The 19,967-nt window shown below is 56.3% G+C and overlaps 1 protein-coding gene across 15 annotated transcripts in view; it reads left to right on the top strand.

The window, feature by feature from the left end:
- MYO18A (myosin XVIIIA) overlaps positions 1–19,967 on the top strand; it is an 83,370-nt gene that overhangs the window by 46,172 nt on the left and 17,231 nt on the right. For all 15 annotated transcript variants that reach the window (XM_029929279.1, XM_029929270.1, XM_029929274.1 and 12 more), the window contains 19 exons: positions 698–784; positions 2,980–3,121; positions 3,256–3,415; positions 4,588–4,774; positions 5,089–5,332; positions 8,056–8,165; positions 9,898–9,963; positions 12,921–13,049; positions 13,754–13,897; positions 14,278–14,367; positions 14,506–14,625; positions 14,819–14,930; positions 15,356–15,483; positions 15,752–15,906; positions 17,668–17,791; positions 17,881–18,081; positions 18,206–18,316; positions 19,090–19,194; positions 19,507–19,653. In XM_029929279.1, coding sequence (XP_029785139.1) covers positions 698–784; positions 2,980–3,121; positions 3,256–3,415; positions 4,588–4,774; positions 5,089–5,332; positions 8,056–8,165; positions 9,898–9,963; positions 12,921–13,049; positions 13,754–13,897; positions 14,278–14,367; positions 14,506–14,625; positions 14,819–14,930; positions 15,356–15,483; positions 15,752–15,906; positions 17,668–17,791; positions 17,881–18,081; positions 18,206–18,316; positions 19,090–19,194; positions 19,507–19,653 — 2,562 coding nt within the window. The remainder of the gene's footprint in view (positions 1–697; positions 785–2,979; positions 3,122–3,255; positions 3,416–4,587; positions 4,775–5,088; positions 5,333–8,055; positions 8,166–9,897; positions 9,964–12,920; positions 13,050–13,753; positions 13,898–14,277; positions 14,368–14,505; positions 14,626–14,818; positions 14,931–15,355; positions 15,484–15,751; positions 15,907–17,667; positions 17,792–17,880; positions 18,082–18,205; positions 18,317–19,089; positions 19,195–19,506; positions 19,654–19,967) is intronic.

Below are 19,967 nucleotides of genomic sequence, written 5' to 3' on the forward strand. Positions count from 1 at the left end.
TTTTGCTCTGTCATTTCTGTCTCTCTGTGTTCTCTGGAGTGGCAGTCGTGTCCTGGCCCAGACTGCATTCTTACTTTGTGGGGTTTGCTCTCTAAGAAGCTGCACCTGCATTTAGGGTCCTTGAGAACCCCTCCTTGCCCACCCTCAAGGCACCCCCCTAGGCCCATGAATTCCTGCCTCCATGTGTGTCAGGCCTGGCCTTCCCTGTCTCTCTGTCTCCTGATCTGTTAAGGTGGTGATTATCTAGGGCCCCTTCACGAAAGGGTGCCCCACATGAGACAATATCTAGAAATCCCACCTCATGCGGAGGTGAGATGAATGAACTGGGGAGCATGTTTATCTTGGATGAGAGAAGATTCAGAAGGCAAATGACAGCTGTCTTTAAGTGTTTCAAGGGTGATTGTGTGAAATCGAGAGTAGGCGTATTCTGCGTAGTCTAATCAGCTGGTGCAGACAACAGGAACATGTGACTTTAGCTCAGTATTGAAGAAGGTTAAAAGAATTTTAGCTGTCCCAAACTGCCATGTGGTGCCTTGGGAGGTGGTAAACTCTCAGTCGGTCAGTCGGGCTGCTAGAGGAACGTTCCGGAGAGGGATGGAAGGTTAGACTTGCCCACCCAGTGCCCCCTCCTGGCTGCCACCTGGGACTGCACCCTTCAAATGACCTGTGCTCACGACCCCTCTCCCTTTCTTCCTAGGAGAACATTGAGCTGGCATTTGACGACTTAGAGCCAGCCACGGATGATTCTGTGGCAGCTGTGGACCAAGCCTCCCATCAGTCCCTGGTAGGAACTCCAGCGAGGGCCTGGGCTGGCCTTTTCTCCCCTTGTCTGTTCTGCAACCTCCATCGAGCCCTTGCTGTTGTAATCTGCTGCTGCTCCGGCTCGTCTGGCCAGGAAGTGGCGCTTCCTTCTGCCCTGGTGCAGTGACAGCCTTAGCCTCAGGTGTCTGAGCCAGGTGGGAAGGTATGACGTCCTCCCTTACCACCTCAGGCTCAGGCCCTGTCCTGTGACTGGCTGAGCCAGGCACCCTGGTGTCTCCTCCTCGGTGATGAGGGCTTGGCTGGACCCAGAGGACAGAGTCATCCCTCTCACTGTCCCCAAGAGACTGGTGCAGCCAAGCAGAGTGGGTGAGCAGTCTGTGCAGACAGGGTACCTGTGCCTCACCATACATGTGAGCCCTCACCCCTCAACCTTAGGGACAGGCTTTGTCACCCTTTGGACTAGTGTCTTGGGCACTTTGCTGCCTGGGGGACCGGCTGGCCTGACAAACACTTGGCATTTGCTGATTGTCTTCAGTTAGGGAAGTTTCATAAGGCACTTGACTAGAGAATTGGCATTTTTGTTAGGCTGCTGCTCCCCTCCTGGGCTTTGAGCCTTGCCTCCCTCTCCCTCTTCCTTATGGGAAGACCCTGCTGTGCTAGCAAGGAGGTGGGCCCCAGGGAGAGTGAGTGTGCCCCTGGGACAAGTACTTAAAGTGCCCAAGTTCCGTGTCTCCCCAGGGAAGCTGGCATTTCTTTTCCTGACACCTGGGTTCCTGCGCTGGCCTCCGTGAGAGACTTTGCCACTCCCTGGAGATGTGAGCAAGTCAGTCCTCTCAGCTCAGCAGTGGCAGTGGCTCAGACTATGTTTGAATGGGACTTAGGATCCTTTCCCTTCTTTGTTCTCCCTATCTGATGGGCCTTAGTGCCTCTGGGCACAGGGACCCCTCAGTGCTGAGCCTGCTGCACTCTGTCCTTCGTGGCCCCTCCTGCCATGCAGCTCCAGCCACTCTGGGACCTTAGCTGCCTGTCTATCAGTCCTTGGCCACATTCTGCAGCCATGGGGTGGGGGGAGGGGAGATGCAGGCAGCTGGGTTCAAAGAAAGGGAAAATGGCGCTTTCCTTACTTCTCCTGTTGCCCAGTCCCTAAGGGCCAGACGAACATGGGGTATGGGGGCAGTTCCTCTTCTTGCTCAAGGAAGACTTGGAAATGCCAGAGAAAAGACAGCATCAGAACAGGTATGGCCACAGGCCCGGTTTGTGTGGCCTGCATAGGGTGTTGGGAACCAGAATTCAGTATTTCCACCTCCTCTTGAAAAGCTGGAGGGTTTGCCTGCCCTAGGCCAGTGTTCCTCTAGGACAGAAATTGGCTGCAGCTGATTGGTGGCTGTTTCCCTCAGATGGGACACCTGCTAGGCGGTCACTCCAACTCCACCCATTTTATCTGTTACATCTATTACGGCACCTGTCTTACGATTTGGGCACTCGAGTTTATGATCCTGTGGGAATCCCCCCTGCATGCTCTGAGCACTCTCCATGTTGCCCCTCCACCAGGGTGCCTGGGGTTGACCCCACCACCATCACCGTGGACAGCTTCCTTTGGGCCATGCCCTCTGCCAGGGGACCTTCCAGACTATATCTCGTTTAGTCTGCCCTGGAGGTGATGCCCAGGGAGTGAGGGCCACCTGGGCTCACTTCCAGGAGGGTGAGGATGGTTAATAAGAAGACTTCAGTAAATAAACATTTAAAAAAATAACAATAAAAAAAGGGGGCACCTGGGTGGCTCAGTCAGTTAAGTGTCCGACTTCAGCTCAGGTCATGATCTCATGGCTCATGTGTTTGAGCCTCGCGTCGGGCTCTGTGCTGACAGCGCAGATCCTGGAGCCTGCTTCAGATTCAGTCTCCCTCTCTTTCCACCCCTCCCCCACTTGTCCTCTGTCTCTCAAAAATAAATAAACATTAGAAAAATTTTAAAAAAGAAGGCTTCAGACTTGGGTGACTTTGGACATGATTCTGAGTATATAGTTATATTTTGCTGCTGGCTTTTCTTTCTAATCTCTCTCCGGCTCCCTCTTTCTCCTTGCTGTGCAGCTGCTCCACAGGGTGTCAGCCGTGAGTGGCAGGAGCCACGATGCATATGCATGTGTGTAGTGTGTGCATAGTGTGCGGTCGGGCCAGGGGCTCCGTGTGACACAGGGGCATCTCTTCACTTCTCCATAGGTCCGCTCCCTGGCGCGCACCGACGAGGCGAGGGGCCTGCTGTGGCTATTGGAAGAAGAGGCACTGGTGCCAGGGGCCACTGAGGATGCCCTCCTGGCACGCCTTTTCTCCTACTATGGCCCCCAGGAAGGGGACAAGAAAGGTAGGTGGTGCCCCCAGAGGGAGGATCCCCTATTATATGGGTCTAGGTGGAACTGTCTGGAAGGGCTCACCAAGTCCCTGGGCTTTTGTGGGCCTGTGCCCTGGTCATCTGAACCTTCCTTCTCCCACCCTCAGGCCAAAGCCCCCTCCTGCGCAGCAGCAAACCACACCATTTTCTCCTGGGTCACAGTCATGGCACCAACTGGGTGGAGTACAATGTAGCTGGCTGGCTGAGCTACACCAAACAGAACCCGGCCACCCAGAATGCCCCCCGGCTCCTGCAGGACTCCCAGAAGTAAGGACACCACTCACTCTGCCACATCCCGTCCCCACGGCTGGTTTTGGGCCCCCGGGTCTCAGAGACCCTCTCGCTAGCAGGGTTGATAACCTCTACTTCCTGGGAGGTGATGGCCAAGGCCAATTGGTCTTGAGGGCCTGGGGGTGGCCTCCTGGAGTAGAAGTGGGATCAATATGGTTGGAGGGACCTGTAGTTTGAAATTTGAATAGCACCTCTGCATTCTTCAAAGAAGACAGGAGTAGTAAACACACACACACACACACACACACACACACTAAAACAAAAACAAATACAAAGACAAAATCTTTAAAATGGAGTGCCTGGCTTAGTCAGAAAAGCATGTAACTCTTGATCTCAGGGTTGTGAGTTCAAACCCCATGTTGGGTGTAGGAATTACTTAAGACAAAATAAAAATAAAGAACTTTAAAAGAAGGCAGGAATGGGTGGCTCAGTCAGTTAGGCATCCGACTTCAGCTCAAGTCATGATCTCATGGTTCATGGGTTCAAGCCTCATGTTGGGCTCTGTGCTGACAGCTCAGAGCCTGGAACCTTCTTCGGATTCTTTGTCTCCCTTTCTTTCTGCCCCTCTCCCCTCCTCAAAAATAAATAAAACATTAAAAAAATTTTTAATAAAAAAAAAAAAGAAGGCAGGATAGCCTTAGAACTCCCTCAGTCATATAAGGCCTGTCATCTATCCATTCATTTAGCAGATAATTATTGGGCACCTGCTCTGTGACAGACTCTTCTGGGTGCCTGGCAGATAGCAATGAATACAACAAAACTTCCTGCCCAGTTGAGGGGCGGGGTGGGGCTCAGATAACAACCAGTAAATGTCACATGCAGATTCTGGGGTACAGCAGGGGGTGCTGGGCTTTAGTCTCTCCTGCCACACTGGACCTCTGCCCTCCCTGGTGATGGACAAGAACAGATCACTCCGCTCTGCTCAATGCCTGCCTACCCCTGGGCTTCTGTCTACCTCCCCCCAGAGGTTGTCACTTCTTCCTGTTCGGAGATTTCTCTACAATTTCCCTCTAGGGTGCGAAACATGCAGCCCCTGGCCATGGCGATATGGGGGTCTGGGGGGTGTCTTAGGACCTGGGAGAAGGAACGGCCTTGCCTACGCTCTCAGTGTGACTTCTTTCGCCCCTTCGCCCTTCCACCTCGGGCAGGAAAATCATCAGCAACCTGTTTCTGGGCCGGGCGGGCAGCGCCACGGTGCTGTCAGGCTCCATCGCAGGCTTGGAGGGCGGCTCGCAGCTGGCGCTGCGCCGGGCCACCAGCATGCGGAAGACCTTCACCACGGGCATGGCGGCTGTCAAGAAGAAGTCTCTGTGCATCCAGATTAAGCTGCAGGTGGTGAGTGTTGTCCTGGCTCCGGGGCCCCATTGGGGCTTCTCTGTCCATTCTGGGCACGCTCAGCCTATCTGGTACCCACTCACTGTCCCACTCTGACTTGACTGCGCCCTTTTCTAGTCCTCCTTTTGGTACGACTGCCTGAGTGGCCTCTCAGGCCTAGTGAGGGCCGAGCCGTCCAGGCTTGGCATGTCTTGGCCCTTGGTGGGGCACCTGCCATCCCGTGGGGAGCAGAAATGCTGACACCAGTCCTGGCTTTCCTGGACACCGGCCGGGCCATCAGAATCCACTGAGGCCAGTCCCTTTCCCTTTGGCAGGACGCCCTCATAGACACTATCAAGAAGTCAAAGCTGCATTTCGTGCACTGCTTCCTGCCTGTGGCAGAGGGCTGGGCCGGGGAGCCTCGCGCCGCGTCCTCCCGCAGAGTCAGCAGCAGCAGCGAGCTGGACCTGCCCTCGGGGGACCACTGCGAGGCTGGGCTCCTGCAGCTAGACGTGCCCCTGCTCCGTGCCCAGATCCGAGGCTCCCGCCTGCTTGACGCCATGCGCATGTACCGCCAAGGTGGGGCCTCTCAGCTCCTGCTTCTCTTTTCTAGAACCAGTTCCTGCCCCTCCCCACCCCCCAGATGGGGACAAGGGGCTAGAGGGGTGCTGCTTCCCCCTCCCGGCCCTAGATCTCTTTTCTGCTCCGGTGCCTGCTCGGTGGGGGTCTCTCCAGCCCAGACTGTTCCTTTCTCTTCTCCTTCCACCTGGCTGACCCCCTTCTTCTCTATTCCAGTCCTCTTCACCCCTCCCCTCCCTGCCCCGTGTGCCCTGTTCATAGCTCCCTCTTTCACCCTTCCCTGCTCTGCCCACAGCAGAGCCATGAGCCACATAAGCCATCGTAAGCCATTAGCCATCTGCTCAGTGGTGCTAACGACCTCCGAGAGCAGGCCGGTGGCTGGGCTGCACCCCCATTGAGAAATGAGGTGCTAAATCTTTCTGAAGTTCCTAAAATTCCTCAGAAAGGTCAGACAGACCCCTTTTATGGGCCCCTCTGGAGGAGGGGATGGAGAGGGCAAGAGTAATAGCACAGTTGACCCTTGACCCAACTGGGTTTGAACTTGCGGACCCACTTACACATGGACCTCTTGTAGTATGGTACTATGCCTGTCTTTTCGCTCCCTTGTGACTTCCTTAATGACATTTGCTTTCTTCTAGCTTACTTTATTATAAGAATACGGTATAAACTACACATATCACATGACAATGTGCTAATCGACTGTTTCTGTTATTGGTAAGGCTTCCGGTTAGTAATAGGTTATTAGTAGCTAAGTTGTGGGGGGGAGAGTTAAAAGTCATACTTGGTTTTTTGGTTGCACAGGGGGTCAGCGCCCTGAATTCTCATGTTGAGGGCCAACTGTAGTTCACATCTTTAGAGTATTTACAGTACACCAGACACTATTCTGAACTCATCATAGACATTAAGTCATTAATTCTCACAACAATCTCATGAGATGTAGGTCCTAGTACCATCCCCAGCTGAGGAGACTGAGGCTCAGAGAGGTTAAGTAGCTTGCCCAGGGTCACACAGCTCATGAGTGGTACAGCGAGATTTGACCCAGGTGAACCAGCTCCCAAGTCCATGCCTCTCGAGTAGGGCTTCATTTGCCTGAAAAGTGAAGGGTTGCCAGATTTCTGCCCTTTTTCCTTTTGATAGAAGAACTGGCAGGGTCCCACCCACCCATAGCCAGGTCCCCTTGAGGCATCCCCACGACATCATCACTTTTCCTTAGCAGCCAAAGCCACAAAACAGGCTCCCTGCCCTGCTCTAAATAAATCATTGATCTGTCCCCACGTCTTGATATGGAGTTGGTGTTTATTATTTCAAAACCAGATTGTTACCGCTCTGAACCAAAATCAATGTGCGTTACTCAAACAAGCAGATCGATGAGGCCAGCGGCGGCAGGCCCCCCTCCCCTCGCCCAGCCCCCAGCCACCATCGATAGTGCTGATGATTAATTAAGATGCCAGGCGTCCGGACCTGCTATCCTGGCCCATCAATTTAATTGCAATTCAGATACAATCAATAGCTCACTTTGTCTTGGCCCCTCAGCGGCCCCCGCCTCCTGTTTCAATTACCGGGCACATGCATCAGCCTCATCTCCCAGTTGGAGGGTTTCCCAGAGGTAGCTAGGCCGGTGTAGTGGAGCGAGCCCCCGACTAGCTGTCAAGAACCCGGGGTTTGGAGTCCAGTTCTGCCTCTATCTGCAGCCTCGGTGACCTTGAGCAAGCCAGTCAGTCCACCTCCTCAGCCTCAGTTTCCATGCCTGGAAGATGAGTTGTATCTGGTCTAAGACCCCTTTTCAGTTTGAATTCTGTGAGTCTATAGGAGTGCCTCTCTTGGTCCTCCGCCATGGGCTCTGGTGGCCTCGAGTTGCTCAGGGTAACCTCCTCCTGGCCACCATCCAGACCTCGCTTCAGGCCGGAAGCCATCTGATCTTTGCCCTCACCTCAAGCCTAGGGAGATCTCTGCTCGAGGTAACACTCTTCAGGGAAAGAGAATCTAATAAGTCTTTTGGTCACTCGGCCTAGGGCTCAAGGTCAGGATGGGAGCAGGAAGGGTGACCTTTCTGTATCCTGCTTCAGGGGACTGAAGAAGGAAGGGAACACCCACTATGTGAGCCACGCTGTGCTTTCTACACATTTCCTCATTCAAGCCCCAAAACTACCATGCAAGATAAGTGGTAGGTCCACCATTTAAAGATGAGGAGACCGAGAGTCAGAGATGCTGGGTGACTCGCCCAAGGTCTCATGATGCGAAGAGCCAGGGTCCAACCCCAAGCCTGTGCACTTTTCCTCTCAGTTACTCTCTGTTGCCCTATTTTCTATTTCCTTACCAAGTCCTGAAGACAGTATTCTCTCTGGGTTCTAACAGAGTCATAGACTGGGAGCCTAGAAAGCATCTTCGGGGTCATCCGGCTTTCTTCTCCATAGCATCCCTTCCAGGTGGTCAGCCATCCCTTTTGCCCACCCCACTGACGAGGAGCTTGCTTACTTCTAAGGGAACCTGTTCCCTTTGTAACCTTGAAATCCCGCTGGAGGACAGCCTCCTGTTCCTCGCACCTGCCTCTTCCCTCTCCACCCCTCTTTCCCAGGCCTGCCTCCACCATAGGCTCTCCTCCCCTTCAGCTTCTTCCCCTTCCAGTGATGCCCCTGCGTGCTGCCTGGGCGCCAGTGGCCATCAGGTGTACCAGGAGCAGGCGAGTTGCTGACAGACCTGGTTTTGGGCCACCCTCTCTTTAGGTTACCCTGACCACATGGTATTTTCTGAATTCCGCCGCCGCTTCGACGTCCTGGCACCACACCTGACCAAGAAACATGGGCGCAACTACATCGTGGTGGATGAAAGGCGGGTAGGTCTGAGCTTCAGAGCTCTACTCAGACCCCACTCCGAGCAGCTCCCTTTCCTCCTCTAGAGAGAGACAGGCTGGCCCTTGCTCAGGCTCCTGGTTTTAGCTGACCGGAGCCAGGACAGGGGCACGTGGTGGCCCAGCCGTGGCCGTGGGGAGAAGGCAGCCTGGGGTGTGGGCTGGAGGAATCAGAGAAGAGCGCCCTCTCTGGACGCCAGAGTCGGCGGGGGCAGGGGGGTCTGCTCTCTGATGGTCATCTAAGAGCCTCCCAGGTGGCAGATTAGAACTGATGTTTTGGGTGTACTATTGGGAATGCCTGGGCCCTTCTGCCTCAACTTGCACATCAAAGACTGGTTCTGGCAGCAGGCAGCTGTCCAGGGGTGGGGCAAACATCCCTCTTAGGGGGAAGATTGGTATGGTAAGGCCTCCTGGGCCAGGGTAAGCCGGAGGCTCCCGGGCCCCTTGTCAGCACAGGGTGGTGACCTCATGGCTGCAAAAAGGGATCCCTCCCAGCCATTCTGGGCTGTTGCCTAGGCTGTCACCCCCAGAGGCATCCCTGCAGAGAGCCAGAGGGTTCCTTGAGCAGAGGACCCCTCCTTCACGGTGTTCTGGCCCCCTGAGCTTCTTCCACCTACAGCTGCAGTAGAGGTCTCTCTCTTCCTTTAAGACTCCCTCCTTGGACACCTGTGCTTTCTATCCTACAGCCTCTTCCTGGGCAACCTCATTCACACCCATCACTTCAATTACCCCCTATGTATTGATGACTCTCAAATCAATACCTGTAGCCCAGGCCTCTCTCCTGAACTTCAGACATGCATTTGTATCTAGCTGCTTTCTGGACTTCTCTACCTACAAGCCCTATAACCTCTCACACTCAGCGTATTCAGACCAAATTGATCCCATCCCCTCCCAAACCTACTCTTGCTCTTCCGTTTCCTACCTTGGAGAATGGCGCCATTAACTGTTTAGCTACAGAAGTCAGAAACCTCCGTCATCTTCTCCGTCCCCTCCCATGTGGCAAGGCTCTGTCTCCTTCACAGCACCTGCGTTTCCGCCTCTTTCTTCCCTGTGGGTCAGGCTCTCGCCTCCTCTCCTGTGAATTACCACAATAACTGCCCAAGGGATCTTCATCCATTCTCCCACCATGCACCAGCGGGATCACTGTAAAATGCAAATCTGATCATGTCCCTCCTTGCGAGAACCTTCCAGGGACTCTAAAAGCACACAGGCGCCTCACCCTTTGGCTACTGCCCACCTCTCTGGTTGCACCTTAGCTGCCCTACCCCCTCCACTCCTGCTATATTGAACTACCTGGTTTCCTTGGCACATTCTGTAGTCATGTGCCCCCATGCCTTTGCTCATGCCCATCCCTCTGCCTGAAATGCCCTCTCCCCTGCTTTGGCTATTTCTTACTTTATCTAAAGACTCAGCATAAGCAGCACCTCCTCCAGGATGCCTTCCATGGTTCCTTTGTCTGACTTAGGTGCCTCTCCTCAGTGTACTTCGCTAATTCACTGGTGTCACTCTCCAACAAGATAACTTGTCTCTCTCGTCATCATCTCTACATCCCCAGCATCTGACACAGTGCCTGACACTGCAGATACCCACTGAGGGTGCTTGTAGAATAAGTAACGGACTGGCTCAGTGGAGGATAGGGAAGGGTCATGACTGGGCAGAGTCCTGCGTGGAGAGGGGGGTGGTCCCTGGCCTCCCTGACAGGGGCCTTTCTCTTCAGGCGGTGGAGGAGCTGCTGGAGTCCTTGGACCTGGAGAAGAGCAGCTGCTGCATGGGCCTGAGCCGGGTGAGTTGCCCCTACAGGAAGCCAGGCAGGCCCTCGCACTCCAGCCGCCCTTGTCCAGACAGCTGGCCCTCTCCTTCTTCAGCAAACTCGACTTTCCCTCCCTCTGAATAACTGGCTTGTTCAGTGCTGTGAACACCCCTGTGATGTCAGGAGGGAGTGGGTTGGAAGGTGACCCTGAACTTGGCCTGAGTCCTACTATGGGGATTCGGGGAGACAGAAGGGAGGAAAGCTAGACAAAGCGGGAAGGCTGGAGTGGTCCAAGGGCCCCCTTTGTTGAGTTCTCCGGGGCCACCAGGGTCCCAGAAGAGCTAGCAGGACACCGTGAGGCTGTGCCAGCACCACCTGCCCACAAGCCGGGTTCCTCATCTGAATGGAACGCGGCATATAAAAGGCAGGCACGCCCGGCCCCGGGTGTCCGTCTGCCGCATCGAGCTCCACACCCCAGGGTCGGGCAAGCGTCCCTCCTGCAGACAGGAGCCCCACGCGCCCCTCTCTCCTGAAACCGGGAGGCTTGACAGCAGACGTCCACGTACGTGCCCCGAGGGCTGTGGTGGGAGGGAGAGCATTTGGGAGCCGAGACAAGGGTTCTGAACCTGTTCACCTGTCATGGGGGAGGGCAGGAGCTCCAGGTCCAGGGTTGGGTTTCCTGGGGAGCATGAGGTAGAAGGTGATGCTCTCAGAAAAGCCTTGGGGTTTCTTGTCTGCTCTGTTGTCTCTGCTCTGTGTTCCAAGTCTCAGTCCTGCCCTGCCCTTCCCCGTCCCCTGGGGGTGTCTGGGTCTCTGCTGGTTTTCTCTTTTCCTTTGGGCCCTGGAAGTCCCTGCTGGTCTCTACTCCTTCATTTCTGGATCATCATTTTCTGTTTCTTTCCTTGTTCTCTGGGTCTTCTGTGGTCCCACTCTGTGTCATTTCTCAGGTTTAGGTCTCCCTGTGTCTGACTCGAGCCCTCTCCATCCCCAATCATCTGTGAGCTCAGGGGCTATCAGCTGAGGTTCCTCCCTGGGAAGCCTGCAGTCCAAGGTTTCCCTTCAGCCTCTTGGTCTCGTGGGCGGGTTCCCAGCCCCTCTGGCAGGCTGGGCTGCTGCTGGCTGGCATTGGGGTGGCACCTCCTCCAAGGCACGTCTGGGGCAGGACAGGGCCTGTACAGGCCGGTCCTCTTCCTGGCTACCATCTCAGACCCTCTGCTGCATCCCAGGTGCCCGGCCGAGGCAGGCCTGCCCCATGGCACACTCCTGCTCAGAGAGGAACTGGGGGCGAAGCTGGATGTTTGCTCACATCTGATCTGGGAGAGAAATTTCAGGGCCTCTAGGCTGTGGTTGGACTGGCCAGTGAGCAAAGATTCCACACGTTGGTCACCTTGCTTCAGAGGAGGAGGTCTCGCTCTGAACCCACAGGACCCTGAGGGTTCAGGCAGGGTCTTTGGGGATCTGAGAGTCTCTTGGCATGTACAAAATTTCTATGGATGGGTATGTCAGAAGAGGAGAGGGCTCTGAGCTTTCACCTAATACCGAAAAGGACTCTTAACCCCACTAATGTACAGCCGCTCAGGAGAGTTCTGAGATTCCCTGCCCCAGTGCCTACACCACCCTTTCTCTTCTCATTGTGAGACGCTGCGAATGGGGACCACTCTCCATCCCGTAACCCACCACCTCCCTGCTTCTGCCCTGGTCAGATGTGTGCGCTGACCACTAGCTCCTATGTCTACCTCTGGGGGTGGGGGGTCTTGGATATTCCCTTCCCCCTGGTGGGGTCTCAGGCTCACACATGGTGGGAAATGGAGACTCAGGTAGGGCTTGAGGCCCATGGGAGATCCCAGGCGCTCAGCCCAGTGTGGGATTTGGGGACGTGTTCCAGAGGACTGAGCTAGCTTTCTCCTAGGCCAGCCCCAGGGGAGTTTCTGTGGAGTCACCAGAGGCAAAGCTTTCTCAGCAGAAAGTATAGGCCCTCTCCCCACTTCTTTGATGAAGGGAGGCCTGGGGATACCGTACATATTGGTTCTGAGTGTTTCCTGTGAAGTTCACTTCTTCTCTTGGCCCCCCTAGTGTTCTGGGCAAGGTGGAGGTGGGCATATACCCAGATGTCCCTTTGCCCTCTGTGAGGATCCTAGAGTCTTTTCTCACCAAATATTTCCCCCTCTTCTTCTCCTAGCAGGGAAAATTTTACCCAGCCCCAGCTCAGAGCACCAAAGAGAGAGGAAATGCTGGATGTGGGGATGTCCAGCTGGTTCCTCTCACATCTGCCCTCCAGCCCCCAAAACCTGTATGACAGGTTTCTTGATGGGGCCACCCCCCCGCCCACCCCACTGGCTTTTTCATGAGACCTGGGTGTGTGTGTGTGTGTGTGTGTGTGTGTGTGTGTGTAGGTGGGATGTTGGCACATGAAAGAGGAGACTAAAATGAAACTGAGCAGGGAGGGTACAGGGAGGGAGCCCCCTACTCCTTGCCCCACCCTTTCTCTGTGCATGGCTTCTGGACTTTTCTCACACACATTCCCCACTGTCCACTTCACCTGATCCTAGGCAGCTGGAGCCTGCAGTGGGCCCTCCGGTGGGCTATGGGCCCAGGGGCCATGGACGGTGTCGCTGGCAGTCCAGGAGGAAGAAGTCATAGTAGATGTCACTGAGGGGTGTCCTGTCCCCATTTGGCAGTGGCTGCTTCATTTCCTTCTTGTCCCAGATTCCTTCCCTTTGACTTCCCTCTCCTTTTATCTCTCTTTGAAGTTGGATTTCCCACCCTACTCCTCTCCTTCCAAAACACCGCCCCCAGCCTGGCCCTCCTCCCTCCAGCCTTCCTGGGGCCTCTCCTTGCTCCTTCCCTCCTGTCTTGTTCCCTTGGATTTTCAGGTTCTTCCCAAGCCAAGGGCCACCTCTCAGGCCTGCTGGGTTCCTGCCAGCTGCCTGCTCCCCCTCTGGGCTGCCCAGAGCCCGTCTCCTGCCTTCATCTGGCCCGATTCTCCATAGGTGTTCTTCAGGGCTGGCACGTTGGCTCGGCTGGAGGAACAGCGGGACGAGCAAACCAGCAGGAACCTAACCTTGTTCCAGGCAGCCTGCAGGGGCTACCTGGCCCGCCAGCACTTCAAGAAGAAAAAGGTGCTGCTCCAGGGACATCTCCGTCCCACTCCCCAGCCTAAGTGGTAGAGCTGAGTTCCTGGAGTGGGGGCAGGAGTTCAAGGGGGCATGCTGGGGCAGGAGGCTGGTTTTGCAAGGACTATGAGTTTCTGTTAGCTGGGGGAGAAGAGGCAGGGACCTCCCAGGACCACCATGCTCTGGGCCGGTGCAGGGATGGGGGGCAGCAAGCGTGCTGGTATGCCCAGCGCTGGGGCCGTGCAGCCTGGTCCCAGGGCGGGGGTGGGGGGCAGGGCCTAGGCAAAGGTGGGCTCTGGATCATAGGCTGCTACATGAAGATTAAGGAGCTGTGTCAGCGACTCCTTTTCTTATTAGCAAGTCCATAAAACAGCCAGCACCGCCGCCTCTTGTGTTTCAGCAAGATTAGGTTTTATAGCACATCTAGGCCAGGGTGCTGGAAATAATCAGGCAGCAAATAAAGCAGATGAAATTATTCCTAATGACGGCAGAGCTGTTAGTGCCCAGTGCAGTGCTCCCAGGGCCAGGCCCTCTGCCGCCCACTCTTTGAGGGGTGGGGAGAGGCTGGGAGCCAGGGGTGGCGGAGGGAGTGTTTGAACAGGGGTCAGGTGGCCAGAGGGAGCAGTCCGGCCCCCACGCTGGTGGTGGTGGTGGCAGGGATTCTGGTTGTACCTGGGACTAAGACCCCTGCCGTGCACCACACAACTCAGATCCAGGACCTGGCCATCCGCTGTGTGCAGAAGAACATCAAGAAAAACAAAGGGGTGAAGGACTGGCCCTGGTGGAAACTCTTTACCACAGTGCGGCCCCTCATCGAGGTACAGCTGTCTGAGGAGCAGATCCGGAACAAAGACGTACGTAACAGCCCCGGAAGGGCCAAGCCAATGGGAAAGGACAAGTTTGTCCATGTGGGCAAAAGCCTTGCCAGTTTATCTCAAACTCCCAAGTGCTCTTTATTTAGTCCAGAGAGCTGGTGTCCTTGAACTACGCCCATCAAACAGGTGTCCCTCTGGGGTGTTGGCTAAGTGGCTGGGTAGCCTCTTGGTATAAAATCTTAGGCATCCTTAGCATCTAGGGAAGGATCTAGGGATAGGAGCCCCTGGGAGGCAGTGGCTTCCTAGTCCCTGTGTTCTGGCCTGAGCTTCATCAGCTTCCTTCACCCCAAGGGTACAGATTCCAGGCCCCAGCCCTCCCGCAGTGCCTCTGGCTCACTTTGCCCTCTTTACCGACCTAGGAGGAGATCCAGCAGCTGCGGAACAAGCTTGAGAAGGTAGAGAAGGAGCGGAACGAGCTTCGGCTCAACAGCGACCGGCTGGAAACCCGGGTGAGTGACTCCCAACACCAGGCCACCTGGCCCACCTGTACAGGGTGCCAGGCCCAGGGGGTGCCGTTCCCCCCAAGGGGTTCCAGCTGAACGAGGCAAGCATTTCAACTGGTGGCGACGCCCTCCCCCCATCCCCAGATCTCAGAGCTGACATCGGAGCTGACTGATGAACGTAACACAGGAGAGTCCGCCTCCCAGCTGCTGGACGCTGAGACCTCGGAGAGGCTCCGAGCAGAGAAGGAGATGAAGGAGCTGCAGGTGAGGGCAGGGCCGGGGTGAAGACAGCTGTGCCAGTGACCACCACACCCTGGTGTCCATCCGCTCCCCCCCTGGGGACAAGTGGCCCGACACCACTGTCTGCCCTGGATAAGCACGTGACTGTGGTCTGCGTGGCTCAGGGCTGTGGCTGGAACTGAGTGGGACAGCAGCCTCATAAGCCTGCCTTCTCTAGACCCAGTATGATGCGCTGAAGAAGCAAATGGAAGTGATGGAAATGGAGGTAATGGAGGCCCGTCTCATCCGCGCAGCTGAGATCAACGGGGAAGTGGATGATGATGATGCAGGTGGGTGTGAGGCCAGAGGAGCTTGGCAGCAGCCTGAGGGGCAAGCTTGATACCCACCCCTGTGGGCAGCCCCACCCCCACCCCCCTGGCCCAGGCCTGTCTTCCATCCGTTACAGCGGGTGCAAGGCTCCAGTGAAAGAAATAGATGAGAAGGTAGAGGAGGTGCCAGTGAATGCAGGGGATTATCTTGGAGGGCTATACAACCATGATCATGACAGTGTCTGAGGGCCATGGTCTGGGGGTTACCTGGGGGGAAGGCAGCACCCATAGCCACATATCCTCTCTGGTTTTTTCCTGGCTTGTGAGGAAGCTGTTGTTCTGGAGACCTCTCTGAATCCCTCTGGCTGACTCCACCTTGGTCCCCTCTGCCCCTTCTCAGGGACTCTCAGCAGCTCAGTCCTCTCTTGTCTGCCCCGCCCCCACAGGTGGTGAGTGGCGCCTGAAATACGAGCGAGCCATGCGGGAAGTGGACTTCACCAAGAAGCGGCTCCAGCAGGAGTTTGAGGACAAGCTGGAGGTGGAGCAGCAGAACAAGAGGCAGCTGGAGAGGCGGGTGAGGCTGGTAGAGGGAGCGGAGGCCTGCTCCTGGGAGGGCTTGGGACCACACACAGCCAGGCGAGCCCCCCAGGGGCCACCTGTTAGCCTCTGGGGCTGGGGACACCCAAGGGCAAACAATTGTTTGTGTCTTCCATTCCCTGAATGTCCCTTACTTCATCCCTGGGTCCCTCCCTCCCTCCTTCACTTCCCTCCTTCTTCCCTTCTCCACCCATACTTCCGGGCCTCTCGCTGGCTGCTGACCCCATGCCCCACCCTGGCTCTAGCTCGGAGACCTGCAGGCAGACAGTGATGAGAGCCAGCGGGCTCTGCAGCAGCTCAAGAAGAAGTGCCAGCGACTGACGGCTGAGCTGCAGGACACCAAGCTGCACCTGGAGGGCCAGCAGGTCCGCAACCATGAGCTGGAGAAGAAGCAAAGGAGGTGGGTGCATCCCAGGCCCTGGACACAGAGCCGCCCCAACAGGGGTCCCTGCCTCCCCCTCCAGGGAGGAGAGAAGGAAGGGGGCCTGAATTGGGCCAGGGGCCTTGCCTGCATGGTCCCTGGTCCTGGAACATGAATAGGTCTCAGCCCTGACCTCTGAGGAGCGCTCAGGCCGCATCCCCACTGGAGGCCTGCTCGGGCCATTGCTCTTAGACATGCTCCCTGCAGTGTGTGCCCGTCACCCTGCCTGGACCCAGCAGGGCGAGAGTACCCAGGCTCCTCGCAGAGAGCACCCGCAGCCTTGCCCCTGGCCCCCACCCTGCTCCCAGCCTCACTTGCCTCAGCCACACAGACACACTCTCCTGGCTAATGTCGTTAAACCACCGTGCCACTTCCATCTCATTATGGTAATGACACAAAGGAGGGGGGCAGCCCTCACAGGATAAAATCCAATCTAAATTAATTTCCCTGGCTGGGGATGGGAATGGGACGCCTTTATTAGCAACACCAGGGAACAACACACCCTAGGAGCAGCAGGGTGCCCCGGGGAGCGGGAATGGTGCCTAGTTCCCCTCTGCAGGGAGGGCCTCTCAGCAGAGGCCCCGGGTGCCTTCGTGAAGGGACAGCAGCACACCCACAATGCTGGGGGTGAGCAGAGAAGAGGCGAGTCCTTCCAGTGACCCCGCGTCACCCTTGGCGGTGCACTGCTTGCAGGAGAGTGAGGAGAGGAGAGACAGCAGATCTTATTCCTCCCTCCCAGCACCGTGCCTCTCCACTTCCCTAGTTCTCATGTTTACCCCGCCCTCCCTTTCCCGTAGAGGTGGGCACCCTTAGCGGGACCCCTCTCCTGAGCACCCCCACGGCAGTGCCAGCCCAGCCTAGTTACCGGTGTCTCTTGCTGCACTCCCTGCTGGGCAACTTATTAGGTTTCATTCCAGTGGGCCCAGAGTTTCCTTACCTTCTTTTTTTTTTTTTTTTTGATGTGGGGTTGGGTTGGGGGGAGCCATTCAATTTTCAACAGGAACCTTATTAGCTGTTCAGAGGTGTTAAGAGGAATTTCAGCAATTTGCTCCTTATTTAGAGTCACTGGGCGGGGAAAAAGGAGGCTAGAAGGTAGAGAAGCAAAGGAAGAGGCCTCGCCTAACTGTGGCCTGTGCTCCCATCTAGCCGCACTGCCAGCTGGGCACAGTGGGACTGCTGGCTTCCAGCCTGGGGCGGGGTGTCCCAGTGGTGACATTCGTTCTGCTGGAGTGCCCGGGCCTGGACAGAGGCTGGCACCCAGGGGTGGGGGCTGGAGCCAGCTGCTCACCTAGAGTCACTGAGCTGAACTTTGGAAAGTGAGTAAGATGAGTCAGGACATCCATTTCTACCCATTCCAGTGCCCACCTGGCCCCTCCTTTTTTGATCTGTTGAAAGGGAAAAGGTCAAGACGATACTAAGCAGAGTCTGTCCAGCTCTTCCCTGGAAGCCGTCTGTGGGTCCCTCCTAGGCCCCCCTGGAAGAGGGGTTCCTTAGACCAGCTCAATGAAATGCCCCCATCCCAGACCAGGCTGCTCAGCAGGGCGAGGTGGCTGGACCTGTATTCTGGATGTTGCCTCACCCCTGCCCCACCACCCCCTGCTTTTGGGCTGTGCGAGTCCGCCTCTGCTTGCATCCTGTCCTGTTGTGGCCCTGCTTCCTGGTGGCCTCTGGCAAGTGCTAGAGATCTAGACTCTTCCCTGTTCTGGTGGAGCCACCTTGGCCATGCATGCTCCCTCACAGGTTTGACAGCGAGCTGTCGCAGGCGCATGAGGAGACCCAGCGGGAGAAGCTGCAGCGGGAGAAGCTGCAGCGAGAGAAGGATGCACTCCTCGCCGAAGCTTTCAGCCTGAAGCAGCAATTGGAGGTGCGTGGGCCACCCGCCATCCATGCCCCATCCCCACGTCACAGGCACCGGCCGGTCCTAGGCCAGCCTCATCTTCTCTTTTGCTCCAGGAAAAAGACATGGACATTGCCGGATTCACCCAGAAGGTTGTCTCCCTGGAGGCTGAGCTCCAGGACATTTCTTCCCAAGAGTCTAAGGATGAGGCCTCTCTGGCCAAGGTCAAGAAACAGCTCCGGGACCTGGAGGCCAAGGTCAAGGATCAGGAAGAGGAGCTAGATGAGCAGGCGGGGACCATCCAGATGTTGGAGCAGGTGCTATAGGGTTTGGCCAAGGGAGGCGCTGGCATCGCCCCAGCAAACCAAGGGAGGCTGCCCGTGACAGGGGTCAGGGTGCTGCTGGGAAAGGAACCTGGTCCCTACTCCCAACTGCCTCCAGGCCAAGCTACGTCTAGAGATGGAGATGGAGCGGATGAGACAGACCCATTCCAAGGAGGTGGAAAGTCGGGATGAGGAGGTAGAGGAGGCCCGGCAGTCATGTCAGAAGAAGGTAAGGTAACGGGCACTTAACCTGCCCACTACAAACCCTGGTTCCCCCACCACTGTGTTAAGGAAGGAGTTTGGGGGGCATTGGAGTAGCTCAGTCAGTTGAGCTTCTGACTCTTGATCTTGGCTCAGGTCATGATCTCACAGTTTGTGGGATTGAGCCCCAAGTTGGGCTTTCCACTGACAGTGCAGAGCCTGCTTGGGATTCTCTCTCTCTCTCTGCTCCTCCCCCACTCACTTGCATGTGTGCTCTCTCACTCTCTCACCCTCTCTCTCTCAACAAATAAATAAACATTAAAAAATATATAAGGGGTTTTCTGTTTCCATACCTTAGCCACACTATCACCCATTGCCATTCTGGACCCGAACCTCTGCTGAAGACCCTGGCATTGGCTGGCTGGGATGTATGCCCTCAGGGTCAACAGAGGGTCTTCAGTCCTTTGAGGAACAAATGTTCCTCGCCTTCTGTGCTAAGCGACAGCCCACTCTGCACCCCTTTGTGCAATCAGCTAGCCTGGGCCAGCAGGGCCTGCCCACTCCGGAACAAGGTCTCCCACTCTGGTGTGGGGCTGCTGTTGCATGGCCCTCCATCCCTCCTCTCCCTCTCAGGCTGCTTTGAAACCCTAGGAACTTTGACTTCAGTGTCTGATCCCTTGGAGTCATCTGCGCTCAGCCTGCCCCACAGTTTTCCCAGAGTAGGGAGGATCCAGAAGGGAAGGGGACTGGCTGGCAGCAGACACTGAAGGGATGATGGGCTTCTGTCCCTGGGCCCTGCAGTTGAAACAAATGGAAGTGCAGCTTGAGGAGGAGTACGAGGACAAGCAGAAGGTGCTTCGAGAGAAGCGGGAACTGGAGAGCAAGCTCGCCACACTCAGTGACCAGGTAAGTGTGGCCTGCTGGCGGCCCAGCCAACAGCCTGCCCATTGACCTGAGGTGATCTCAGGGATACAAAACGGAAAGGGGAGGGGGCCTGGGCTCTGTAAAGCCTACCGTCATCGCATGTGGACCTGGGGTCATTACCATACACAGCACCCCCAGGCTCTTCTCACTGGCTGGCACGACCCTGGCACTTCCTCTGTTGTTGCTTGTTCAGGGGACTCTGAGAATGAGGGCAGAAGTGAACCAGGGGCTTGGGGAAGACAGGAAGAGGCTCTGTGGTGGAGCCCAGAGCCCCAGCTTCTGGTGTCCACCCAGGTGAACCAGCGGGACTTGGAGTCAGAGAAGCGGCTCCGGAAAGACCTGAAGCGCACCAAGGCCCTGCTGGCGGATGCCCAGATCATGTTGGACCACCTGAAGAACAACGCACCCAGCAAGAGGGAGATCGCCCAGCTGAAGAACCAGGTACCTTTATGGAGAGGAAGTCGGCAGCTCCAAGGGACTAGTTCTTTCTTCTGCTGCTGCCCCTCTTAGGGATTTGTGAGTCCTTGAGAAGAAAGGTAACAGGGAAGGGGGGCAGGTGGCAGCCAGGCTCCTAGGATCTGTGCATGCCATATAGCGTGACCGCCAAGCCCCAGAATGGTGCGGACGGGTCCCGCACCCACCCTCCCTGGTATAGGAGATGCCCATGCGTGCACCACAGCATGCCACAGCCCTGGGGTCTGAAGCGAACAGAGTGCCTGGGCTCCTTCTCCCCCGTGAGCACCCTGTACAGCCCT

This window comes from Suricata suricatta, chromosome 17 (genome assembly GCF_006229205.1).
Source record: "Suricata suricatta isolate VVHF042 chromosome 17, meerkat_22Aug2017_6uvM2_HiC, whole genome shotgun sequence".
In the NCBI taxonomy this organism is placed as follows: domain Eukaryota; kingdom Metazoa; phylum Chordata; class Mammalia; order Carnivora; family Herpestidae; genus Suricata; species Suricata suricatta.